The sequence below is a fragment of the Hyla sarda genome, chromosome 5 (assembly GCF_029499605.1).
Source record: "Hyla sarda isolate aHylSar1 chromosome 5, aHylSar1.hap1, whole genome shotgun sequence".
NCBI lineage: Eukaryota > Metazoa > Chordata > Amphibia > Anura > Hylidae > Hyla > Hyla sarda.
Genome location: NC_079193.1, coordinates 555,463 through 567,486, shown reverse-complemented (window position 1 = coordinate 567,486; position 12,024 = coordinate 555,463). Strand labels below are relative to the sequence as shown.

Here is a 12,024-nt window from a genome sequence, read left to right as displayed (position 1 = left end):
CCCCCCACAATAGTTGGCAGTATAGTTCCCCCACAATAGTTGGCAGTATAGTTCCCCCACAATAGTTGGCAGTATTGTTCCCCCACAATGGTAGGCAGTATAGTTCCCCCACAATGGTAGGCAGTATAGTTCCCCCACAGTGGTAGGCAGTATAGTTCCCCCACAATGGTAGGCAGTATAGTTCCCCCACAATAGTTGGCAGTATAGTTCCCCCACAATGGTAGGCAGTATAGTTCCCCCACAATGGTAGGCAGTATAGTTCCCCCACAATGGTAGGCAGTATAGTTCCCCCACAATGGTAGGCAGTATAGTTCCCCCACAATAGTTGGCAGTATAGTTCCCCCACAATAGTTGGCAGTATAGTTCCCCCACAATAGTTGGCAGTATAGTTCCCCCACAATGGTAGGCGGTATAGTTCCCCCACAATGGTAGGCGGTATAGTTCCCCCACAATGGTAGGCGGTATAGTTCCCCCACAATGGTAGGCGGTATAGTTCCCCCACAATGGTAGGCAGTATAGTTCCCCCACAATGGTAGGCAGTATAGTTCCCCCACAATGGTAGGCAGTATAGTTCCCCCACAATGGTAGGCAGTATAGTTCCCCCACAATGGTAGGCAGTATAGTTCCCCCACAATGGTAGGCAGTATAGTTCCCCCACAATAGTTGGCAGTATAGTTCCCCCACAATGGTAGACAGTATAGTTCCCCCACAATGGTAGGCAGTATAGTTCCCCCACAATGGTAGGCAGTATAGTTCCCCCACAATGGTAGGCAGTATAGTTCCCCCACAATAGTTGGCAGTATAGTTCCCCCACAATAGTTGGCAGTATAGTTCCCCCACAATAGTTGGCAGTATAGTTCCCCCACAATGGTAGGCAGTATAGTTCCCCCACAATGGTAGGCAGTATAGTTCCCCCACAATGGTAGGCAGTATAGTTCCCCCACAATGGTAGGCAGTATAGTTCCCCCACAATGATAGGCAGTATAGTTCCCCCACAATGGTAGGCAGTATAGTTCCCCCACAATGGTAGGCAGTATAGTTCCCCCACAATGGTAGGCAGTATAGTTCCCCCACAATGGTAGGCAGTATAGTTCCCCCACAATGGTAGGCAGTATAGTTCCCCCACAATGGTAGGCAGTATAGTTCCCCCACAATAGTTGGCAGTATAGTTCCCCCACAATGGTAGGCAGTATAGTTCCCCCACAATGGTAGGCAGTATAGTTCCCCCACAATGGTAGGCAGTATAGTTCCCCCACAATGGTAGGCAGTATAGTTCCCCCACAATAGTTGGCAGTATAGTTCCCCCACAATAGTTGGCAGTATAGTTCCCCCACAATAGTTGGCAGTATAGTTCCCCCACAATGGTAGGCAGTATAGTTCCCCCACAATGGTAGGCAGTATAGTTCCCCCATAATGGTAGGCAGTATAGTTCCCCCACAATGGTAGGCAGTATAGTTCCCCCACAATGGTAGGCAGTATAGTTCCCCCACAATGGTAGGCAGTATAGTTCCCCCACAATAGTTGGCAGTATAGTTCCCCCACAATAGTTGGCAGTATAGTTCCCCCACAATAGTTGGCAGTATAGTTCCCCCACAATGGTAGGCAGTATAGTTCCCCCACAATGGTAGGCAGTATAGTTCCCCCATAATGGTAGGCAGTATAGTTCCCCCACAATGGTAGGCAGTATAGTTCCCCCACAATGGTAGGCAGTATAGTTCCCCCACAATGGTAGGCAGTATAGTTCCCCCACAATGGTAGGCAGTATAGTTCCCCCACAATAGTTGGCAGTATAGTTCTCCCACAATAGTTGGCAGTATAGTTCCCCCACAATAGTTGGCAGTATAGTTCCCCCACAATGGTAGGCAGTATAGTTCCCCCACAATGGTAGGCAGTATAGTTCCCCCACAATGGTAGACATACAGCTTCAAGCCATATAGAGTGTATGGCTGCAGGCTGTATGTCTGTACAGTATACTGCCCCCCACAGTGTTCCGGTCACCGCTCCTCCGCCCCGGGGTCACCATCTACTGCTATGGCCTATGGACCCATAGCAGTAGGTGCCGGGACCAGAGGAGCTGTGACCGGAACACTGAAGATGACGTGCCGCCGGTCACTTACCAGGCTCCAGTGGTAAGGAAGAAAAAACCCTTTTCAAAGGGCGCTGCTGTTGTCCTGGTGAGATGAAGATGAAAAGTCCGAGGCAGAAGTATTTTGCAAGATATAGCTTCTTTATTGGTGTAGAATCATAGCAAGCAGGGATACAGGCTAGATAACGCGTTTCGGGGGACAGCGCCCCCTTCTTCAGATCAGTGATAACAACTGGTGGTGCTTACATGGTATATATACACTTAAAATGGGCGCCAAACATAAGGGGGAGGGGCTACAGTAAACAGGGGCACATACTGTAAAGGCATGATAAATACATCAAAATAGACATGCAAATCATGAAAACCTATTCTGACACATAGAACAGCCTGATGGAATGGAGCTATTACAAAAACTCTAAATAAAATCATTGGTGAACAGTAGGTAATATGCGCGCATCTGGAGCCGCTGGCCGCAGCTCCGGAGTGTGCGGCGGAAGTGGCCGTTGCTACAGACGCGTATCCATGCAGTCTGTCGGAAGCGTCCGGCCAGAGAGCGCTGCCCGGGAGACGCACGACGCGCAGAGGCGCAGCGCGTCACGGGCAGCGCTCAGGAGGCCGGCTCACCCGTGATGACAGGCACTGAAGTCCCTCGCTGGAACCCACAGGAGGGAAAATGTCAGGATGATAGTATATGATGAATAGGCAGTGGTAGTTAAACTTTTTTCAAAAAAGTTGACAGCAATAGCTATTTAGATTTTGGCAGCGGACATTTCAAGAAATGGCTGTGCAACGTACCCTTCAGACAATTTAAGAGAATCAGAAGGAACTGCACGAGTGAGAGAGACTTTGTGTCACAGAGCAAAATACTCAAATCTAGATTTAGGGCTAAAGGGTATCCCCACTCTCTCGTGCAGTCCTCCTTCATCCGGGCACAAACTCTTACTCAGAAGGACTGCCTTCTCCCTAAACCTAAGGCCGACACCAAGATAGGCGATAGGTCACTTAATTTCATCACCACTTTTAGCCGGGAACACACAAAAATCAGGAACATTCTGAGTTCCCATTGGCCCATCCTTCTTAAGGATCAACACTTGGGACCATTGTTACCTACCAAACCTTCCCTTACCTTCAGAAGAGGTCGTACTATTCGGAATATAGTAGCTCCCAGCAAGTTAAAACCTCAGACAAACAAGTGCGTTAGTACCGCTTTTCTTTCCATCACAGGGTGTTTCAAGTGCGGCCTCCCCAGATGCAAATGTTGTGCCGTTATTAAACACAAATGTACCTCTTTCTCCTCCACTTCTACCAAGACTACATATCCCATCAAAACCCACATTACCTGCAGCACCAAATACGTTGTATACCTGCTACAATGCCCATGCGGACTACAATATGTGGGGCGCACAATTCGTTGCTTTAGGGAACGCATCAACAAGCATCGCAGCAACACTGCTAATGGTTTCCTGTTGCATAGCGTATCCCGCCACCTGACTGAAGCTCATGCAAAAGACTTTAACTCCATCACTGCAACTCCAATTGAACACATCAGCAGTGACCAGTCCCACAGATACAGCACCCTGAGACGCAGGGAGAACTATTGGATTCATTGTCTCCAGACTCTCTCACCCAGTGGACTGAATGAGATGATTGAGTGCAATTTGTGAGGCATCACTATTATATACATTATATTTATAGATTTTTTTATGCATTTTTCTTAATAATAATATTTTTATTCTCATTTTTATCTCTATTTCTAATTTATCTCACTTTATTTTCTGTCTCTGCCCATTGCCCCATCTCTCTCTCCCTCCCCCCTTCCCACCCCCCCCCCCCCACAATATACATTCATAATTAGTTTGGTTTCCCCCCCCCCCCTTTTTTTTAGTGTCATATCCCGCTGTTACATTTGCCATATATATTTTAATTTTAATTTTAATTTTTTTTTTTTTATATATATATTTTTTTTTATTATTATTTTTATTTATTATTATTATTATTATTTTTTATATTTTTTTTATTTTTATTTTTATATTTATATTTATTATTATTATTTTTATTTTTATTTTTATTATTTATTTTTATTTTTATTTTTAATTTTATTTTTATTTTCATTTTCATTTTTATTTCCTATTGTATTTTTATTTCTAATTCTATTTGTATTTCTATTTGTATTTTTATTTATTTTTCATTATTATTTCTACCATCATAGATCGTTTTTCTGTTTCTGCCCATAGTTTCCCCCCCCCTTATTACTTTCCCTCCACCCCTTAAGCCCCCCCCCCCCCCATTTTTCTCATTGCCACATCACTGGCTCTAGTTCAAGATGTCCATATTCAGTGACACTTTTATTGACGTCCATACACATTAACTACCACTGCCTATTCATCATATACTATCATCCTGACATTTTCCCTCCTGTGGGTTCCAGCGAGGGACTTCAGTGCCTGTCATCACGGGTGAGCCGGCCTCCTGAGCGCTGCCCGTGACGCGCTGCGCCTCTGCGCGTCGTGCGTCTCCCGGGCAGTGCTCTCTGGCCGGACGCTTCCGATAGACTGCATGGATACGCGTCTGTAGCAACGGCCACTTCCGCCGCACACTCCGGAGCTGCGGCCAGCGGCTCCAGATGCGCGCATATTACCTACTGTTCACCAATGATTTTATTTAGAGTTTTTGTAATAGCTCCATTCCATCAGGCTGTTCTATGTGTCAGAATAGGTTTTCATGATTTGCATGTCTATTTTGATGTATTTATCATGCCTTTACAGTATGTGCCCCTGTTTACTGTAGCCCCTCCCCCTTATGTTTGGCGCCCATTTTAAGTGTATATATACCATGTAAGCACCACCAGTTGTTATCACTGATCTGAAGAAGGGGGCGCTGTCCCCCGAAACGCGTTATCTAGCCTGTATCCCTGCTTGCTATGATTCTACACCAATAAAGAAGCTATATCTTGCAAAATACTTCTGCCTCGGACTTTTCATCTTCATCTCACCAGGACAACAGCAGCGCCCTTTGAAAAGGGTTTTTTCTTCCTTACCACTGCATATCTATCCAGGACTGGCTAGTCCTGTCCTGTACCCTGGGCTTAGCAGCTGCATCCGGTGGACTATTATCCATACCACTAACCCCACTGTGGGTCTACATGCGAGTTTTTTGCTCGCTCAAGGTGAGCACCCATTATCTACTCTTCGACTAACCCCTCCCACCTGTCATCAATGGTATCACACTAGGCGCCTTTCCGTTGGTCTTTCCTTCTTTTGCTCTTTTCAGACTTACCAGGCTCCGGCCGGCGCGCGTCTTCCTCCGGTCCTCCTGGTACTCCTGCGCCTCTATGGTTGTACGCACGGGACGTCACTGTGTACAACCATAGAGAGGCGGAGGATCGCAGGAGGACCGGAGGAGGACGCGCGGCGGGCGGGGAATGGTTAGTGACCCGTGGACATCCTTATGTCCCGAAAAGATTTTTCGGGACACAGGGATGTCCGGCATAGGAATACCTATGATTATCTGCCCGGGCCGGCTCCTGTGTGCGGCTGCAGGCGGGGGCCGGCCAGAGCAGGTAAAAACTAATACTGTATACTAAAAACCAGGGGGCCTCCAGCTGTTGTGAAACTACAACTCCCAGCATCCCCGGACAGCCTTTGCCAGTCCGGGCATGCTGGGAGTTGTAGTTTCACAACAGTTGGAGGCCCCCTGGTTTTTAGTATACAGCAGTGGTCGGCACTATGCGGCCGCTGCTGCTCTGTATACAAGGGCCTGATACTAGTATGAGGCCCTTGGATGTTACCAGTGTTCATGGGCGGCCGCCGCGCCCCGACCGCACTGCAAGAGACGCATTAAAGTGTGTGAAGAGCCGCAGCTTGCCGACCACTACCCTACACTATCACCGCAACACCCCAGACACCATTACCCTCCCGGGTACCACATTACCTTGTGCTCCCAGGTGGCCATGACGTGACTAGCGGCTGCACTTCATGATCATAAAGTACAATTACAACCTGTTAGTTTAATAAATGTTGCTGAGAAGCCTTAGATCATGTTGTGGATGTGCGACCAGGTCTGTTTTTTCTCTACTGGAATTCACATACAGATAAAAATACCAAAGTCCAAAATTGCGCATTTTTGGTCACTTTGTATACCGTAATTTTTTTTTATAAAAAGCGATAAAGAAGTCCCATCAAAACAAAAATGGTACTGATAAAACTACAGAGCACGGCGCAAAAAATGAGCCTCACACATCCCCGTATGCGGAAAAATAAAAAAGTTATAGGGTCAGAGGAGAACATTTTTAAACATACAAATTTTCGTGCAAACACTTATAATTAGTTATCATTTTTAACAGAAGTAAAACAAAATCAAACCTATATAAGTTGGGATCATTGTAATCGTACGACCTACAGACACTCAACATACAATGGTCGTCCCAGAACCAAGTACCAGGTTTCCATAGAGATATGTACTCAACATATGATGGTTTCAACATACAATGGTCGTCCCAGAACCAAGTACCAGGTTTCCATAGAGATATGTACTCAACATATGATGGTTTCAACATACAATGGTCGTCCCAGAACCAAATAATATCGTATGTTGAGGGACCAATGTATTACACAAATATCACTTATTCACATAAACAGTGGGGAAAACAGTATTTAGTCAGCCCCCAATTGTACTCGTTCTCCCCCTTATAAAGATGAGGCTGTAATTATCATTATAGGTTATAACCTCAACTATGAGACAGAATGAGAAAAAAATATCCATAAATTACATTGTCTGATTATTAAAGAATTTATCTACAAATTATGGTGGAAAATAAGTATTTGGTCAATAAGAAAAGTTCATCTCAATGCTTTGTTATATCCCCTTTGTTGGCAATGACAGAGGTCACATGTTTTCTGTCTTCACAAGGTTCTCACACACTGTTGGTAATGACAGAGGTCACATGTTTTCTGTCTTCACAAGGTTCTCACACACTGTTGGTAATGACAGAGGTCACATGTTTTCTGTCTTCACAAGGTTCTCACACACTGTTGGTAATGACAGAGGTCACATGATTTCTGTCTTCACAAGGTTCTCACACACTGTTGGTAATGACAGAGGTCACATGTTTTCTGTCTTCACAAGGTTCTCACACACTGTTGGTAATGACAGAGGTCACATGATTTCTGTCTTCACAAGGTTCTCACACACTGTTGGTAATGACAGAGGTCACATGTTTTCTGTCTTCACAAGGTTCTCACACACTGTTGGTAATGACAGAGGTCACATGATTTCTGTCTTCACAAGGTTTTCACACACTGTTGGTAATGACAGAGGTCACATGATTTCTGCCTTCACAAGGTTTTCACACACTGTTGGTAATGACAGAGGTCACATGATTTCTGTCTTCACAAGGTTCTCACACACTGTTGGTAATGACAGAGGTCACATGTTTTCTGTCTTCACAAGGTTCTCACACACTGTTGGTAATGACAGAGGTCACATGTTTTCTGTCTTCACAAGGTTCTCACACACTGTTGGTAATGACAGAGGTCACATGTTTTCTGTCTTCACAAGGTTCTCACACACTGTTGGTAATGACAGAGGTCACATGTTTTCTGTCTTCACAAGGTTCTCACACACTGTTGGTAATGACAGAGGTCACATGTTTTCTGTCTTCACAAGGTTCTCACACACTGTTGGTAATGACAGAGGTCACATGTTTTCTGTCTTCACAAGGTTCTCACACACTGTTGGTAATGACAGAGGTCACATGTTTTCTGTCTTCACAAGGTCCTCACACACTGTTGGTAATGACAGAGGTCACATGTTTTCTGCCTTCACAAGGTTCTCACACACTGTTGGTAATGACAGAGGTCACATGTTTTCTGTCTTCACAAGGTTCTCACACACTGTTTCTGGTATTTTGGCCCATTCCTCCATGCAGATCTCCTCTAGAGCAGTGATGTTTTGGGGCTGTCGCTGGGCAACATGGACTTTCTACTCTCTCCAAAGGTTTTCTATGGGGTTGAGATCTGGAGACTGTCTAGGCCACTCCAGGACCTTGAAATGCTTCTTATGAAGCCACTCCTTCATTGCCCGGGCGATGTGTTTGGGATCATTGCCATGCTGAAAGACCCAGCCATGTTTCATCTTCAATGCCCTTGCTGATGGAAGGAGGTTTTCACTCAACATCTCACGATAAATGGCCCCATTCATTCTTTCCTTTACACGGATCAGTCGTCCTTGTCCCTTTACCAAAAAACAGCCCCAAAGCATGATGTTTCACCCCCCCCCCCCCCCCCCCATGCTTCAAAGTAGGTATGGTGTTCTTTGGATGCAACTCTTTCTCCTCCAAACGCAAAAAGTTGAGGTTTCATCTGACCATATGACATTCTCCCAAACCTCTTCTGGATCATCCAAATGCTCTCTAGCAAACTTCAGACGGGCCCGGACATGTACTGGCTTAAGCAGGGGGACACGTCCAGCACTGCATGATTTGAGTCCCTGGTGGCGTAGTGTATTACTGATAGTAGCCTTTGTCCCCGTGTGGTTCTGGGATTTTTACTCACCGTTCTTGTGATTTTTTTTTACACCACAGGGTGAGATCTTGCGTGGAGCCCCAGATGGAGGGAGATTATCAGTGGTCTTGTATGTCTTCCATTTTCTAATCATTGCTCCCACAGTTGATTTCTTCACACCAAGCTGCTTGCCTATTGCAGATTCAGTCTTCCCAGCCTGGTGCTGGTCTACAATTTTGTTTCTGGTGTCCTTCGCCAGATCTTTGGTCTTGACCATAGCGGAGTTTGGGGTGTGACTGTTTGAGGTTGTAGACAGGTGTCTTTTATACTGATAACAAGTTCACACAGGAGCCATTAATACAGGTAACGAGTGGAGGACAGAGGAGACTCTTATAGAAGAAGTTACAGGTCTGTGAGAGGCAGAAATCTTACTTGTTTGTCGGTGACCAAATACTTATTTTACCGAGTAATTTACCAATTAATTCATTAGAAATCGAGCAATGTGATTTCCTGAATTATTTCCCTCATTCTGTCTCACATAGTTGAGGTTATAACCTATGATGAAAATTACAGCCTCTCTCGTTTTATTTAAGTGGGAGAACTTGCACAGTTGGTGGCTGACTAAATACTACCCTCCCCCCCCCCCCACTGAATATCACCGATATCAGGTATACTACACACATATCACTGATACTGCACTACTGGGAATTCTGGAAAGAAGTCTTTTGGTGGTATCTTTCTCTTCAGGTCAGTATCTGACTTCAATAAGAGGTCTTAGAACCTGACTGGGGATGGAAGCCAAGTCAAAGGGACCACCCATCAGTAGACAGCTGTTTTGGGGCTATTGCCATTTATCAGTAAAGAGCAGGGGCTGGCTGCAGAGTCATCATTCTGGGACCAAAGGGGTATTGCTCCTCTTTGTGGAGAGCGTCATAAGATGTGTGGAGACTTATAGGCCGTTCATGCACCCCTGGGAATTCTGGGAGGAAGAATGTGCTCTGTACTGATAATGGGCAATAACCCCAAAGAGCTGTCTACTGAAGGATGATTCCCCTTGTAGAGGTGTCGGGCCCGACTTACATCCCTAATCATGTTCAAAGGCTTCTTATTGGAATGGGAAAGCTCCAGGAGGTGGCATCAGAGAGCAGCCCTTATGTATCTGATACTCACCAGATATCGGAAGCCGTACACACTGGAGCCTGGGAGGCGATTTCTGGGGCCACAAACTCTGGGGACCCGTATTTGCTGTACTGGAAATCAGAGGAAATGATCTTCTGCGCTGATCCGAAGTCACAGAGTTTGATGTCATCCTGGTCGGTGTGAACCATCAGGATGTTTGACGGCTGCAGAGAGGAGACAGGGATGAGCGTCAGCTCCTGGGTACAGACCCAAATGAGGGGTGGACATGACTACTGTAAATAAAGACATTAATGAACTTGTATATAAAGACACTAATGACATTGCCCCATGCGTCAGGTCAGTGATGAATGGTATTGGGGGGCACTGGCCGCACGAGCGCATTATTTCCGGCACACACTGCAGGTCTGCTCTGAATAAAGAGAAATTCTTTACGCTTTTTTAGCGACCACAAATATCTGGAGATCAGAGCGAGATAGTGTAATTAAAAAACATCTTTAGTTCATCATTATAAGTTATGTAAATAAAAGTTACGTTTTACAATTTTCTACAGTGACGGATAAAACGTCGACTCTTGACTAGATTGTCGTACAAAGTTCTTAAAGGAGAAACAAATGTGAACTCAACAACTTCTGTCAGGATTCACTGTATTCACTGATCAACCTGAGTGCAGGAGGCAGTAATATTATAATACTACAATACTCCTGAGTAATAACCTCCTCAACTGTAATACTACAATACTCCTGAGTAATAACCTCCTCAACTGTAATACTACAATACTCCTGAGTAATAACCTCCTCAACTGTAATACTACAATACTCCTGAGTAATAACCTCCTCAACTGTAATACTACAATACTCCTGAGTAATAACCTCCTCAACTGTAATACTACAATACTCCTGAGTAATAACCTCCTCAACTGTAATACTACAATACTCCTGAGTAATAGCCTCCTCAACTGTAATACTACAATAATCCTGAGTAATAGCCTCCTCAACTGTAATACTACAATACTCCTGAGTAATAAGCTCCTCAACTGTAATACTACAATACTCCTGAGTAATAACCTCCTCAACTGTAATACTACAATACTCCTGAGTAATAACCTCCTCAACTGTAATACTACAATACTCCTGAGTAATAACCTCCTCAACTGTAATACTACAATACTCCTGAGTAATAACCTCCTCAACTGTAATACTACAATACTCCTGAGTAATAACCTCCTCAACTGTAATACTACAATACTCCTGAGTAATAGCCTCCTCAACTGTAATACTAAAATAATCCTGAGTAATAGCCTCCTCAACTGTAATACTACAATACTCCTGAGTAATAAGCTCCTCAACTGTAATACTACAATACTCCTGAGTAATAACCTCCTCAACTGTAATACTACAATACTCCTGAGTAATAACCTCCAACTGTAATACTACAATACTCCTGAGTAATAACCTCCAACTGTAATACTACAATACTCCTGAGTAATAACCTCCAACTGTAATACTACAATACTCCTGAGTAATAACCTCCTCAACTGTAATACTACAATACTCCTGAGTAATAACCTCCTCAACTGTAATACTACAATACTCCTGAGTAATAACTTCCTCAACTGTAATACTACAATACTCCTGAGTAATAGCCTCCTCAACTGTAATACTACAATAATCCTGAGTAATAGCCTCCTCAACTGTAATACTACAATACTCCTGAGTAATAAGCTCCTCAACTGTAATACTACAATACTCCTGAGTAATAACCTCCAACTGTAATACTACAATACTCCTGAGTAATAACCTCCAACTGTAATACTACAATACTCCTGAGTAATAACCTCCAACTGTAATACTACAATACTCCTGAGTAATAACCTCCTCAACTGTAATACTACAATACTCCTGAGTAATAACCTCTTCAACTGTAATACTACAATACTCCTGAGTAATAACCTCCAACTGTAATACTACAATACTCCTGAGTAATAACCTCCTCAACTGTAATACTACAATACTCCTGAGTAATAACCTCCAACTGTAATACTACAATACTCCTGAGTAATAACCTCCAACTGTAATACTACAATACTCCTGAGTAATAACCTCCTCAACTGTAATACTCCACTACTCCTGAGTAATAACCTCTTCAACTGTAATACTACAATACTCCTGAGTAATAACCTCCAACTGTAATACTACAATACTCCTGAGTAATAACCTCCTCAACTGTAATACTACAATACTCCTGAGTAATAACCTCCAACTGTAATACTACAATACTCCTGAGTAATAACCTCCAACT

At 44.1% G+C, this 12,024-nt stretch overlaps 1 protein-coding gene across 1 annotated transcript in view; it reads right to left on the bottom strand.

Annotated features, from left to right (window-relative positions):
• The window catches only part of OBSCN (obscurin, cytoskeletal calmodulin and titin-interacting RhoGEF), a 577,179-nt gene that overhangs the window by 87,583 nt on the left and 477,572 nt on the right, over positions 1-12,024 (bottom strand). The window contains 1 exon segment of the mRNA XM_056518694.1: positions 9,757-9,929. Within this exon segment, the coding sequence (XP_056374669.1) occupies positions 9,757-9,929 (173 nt within the window).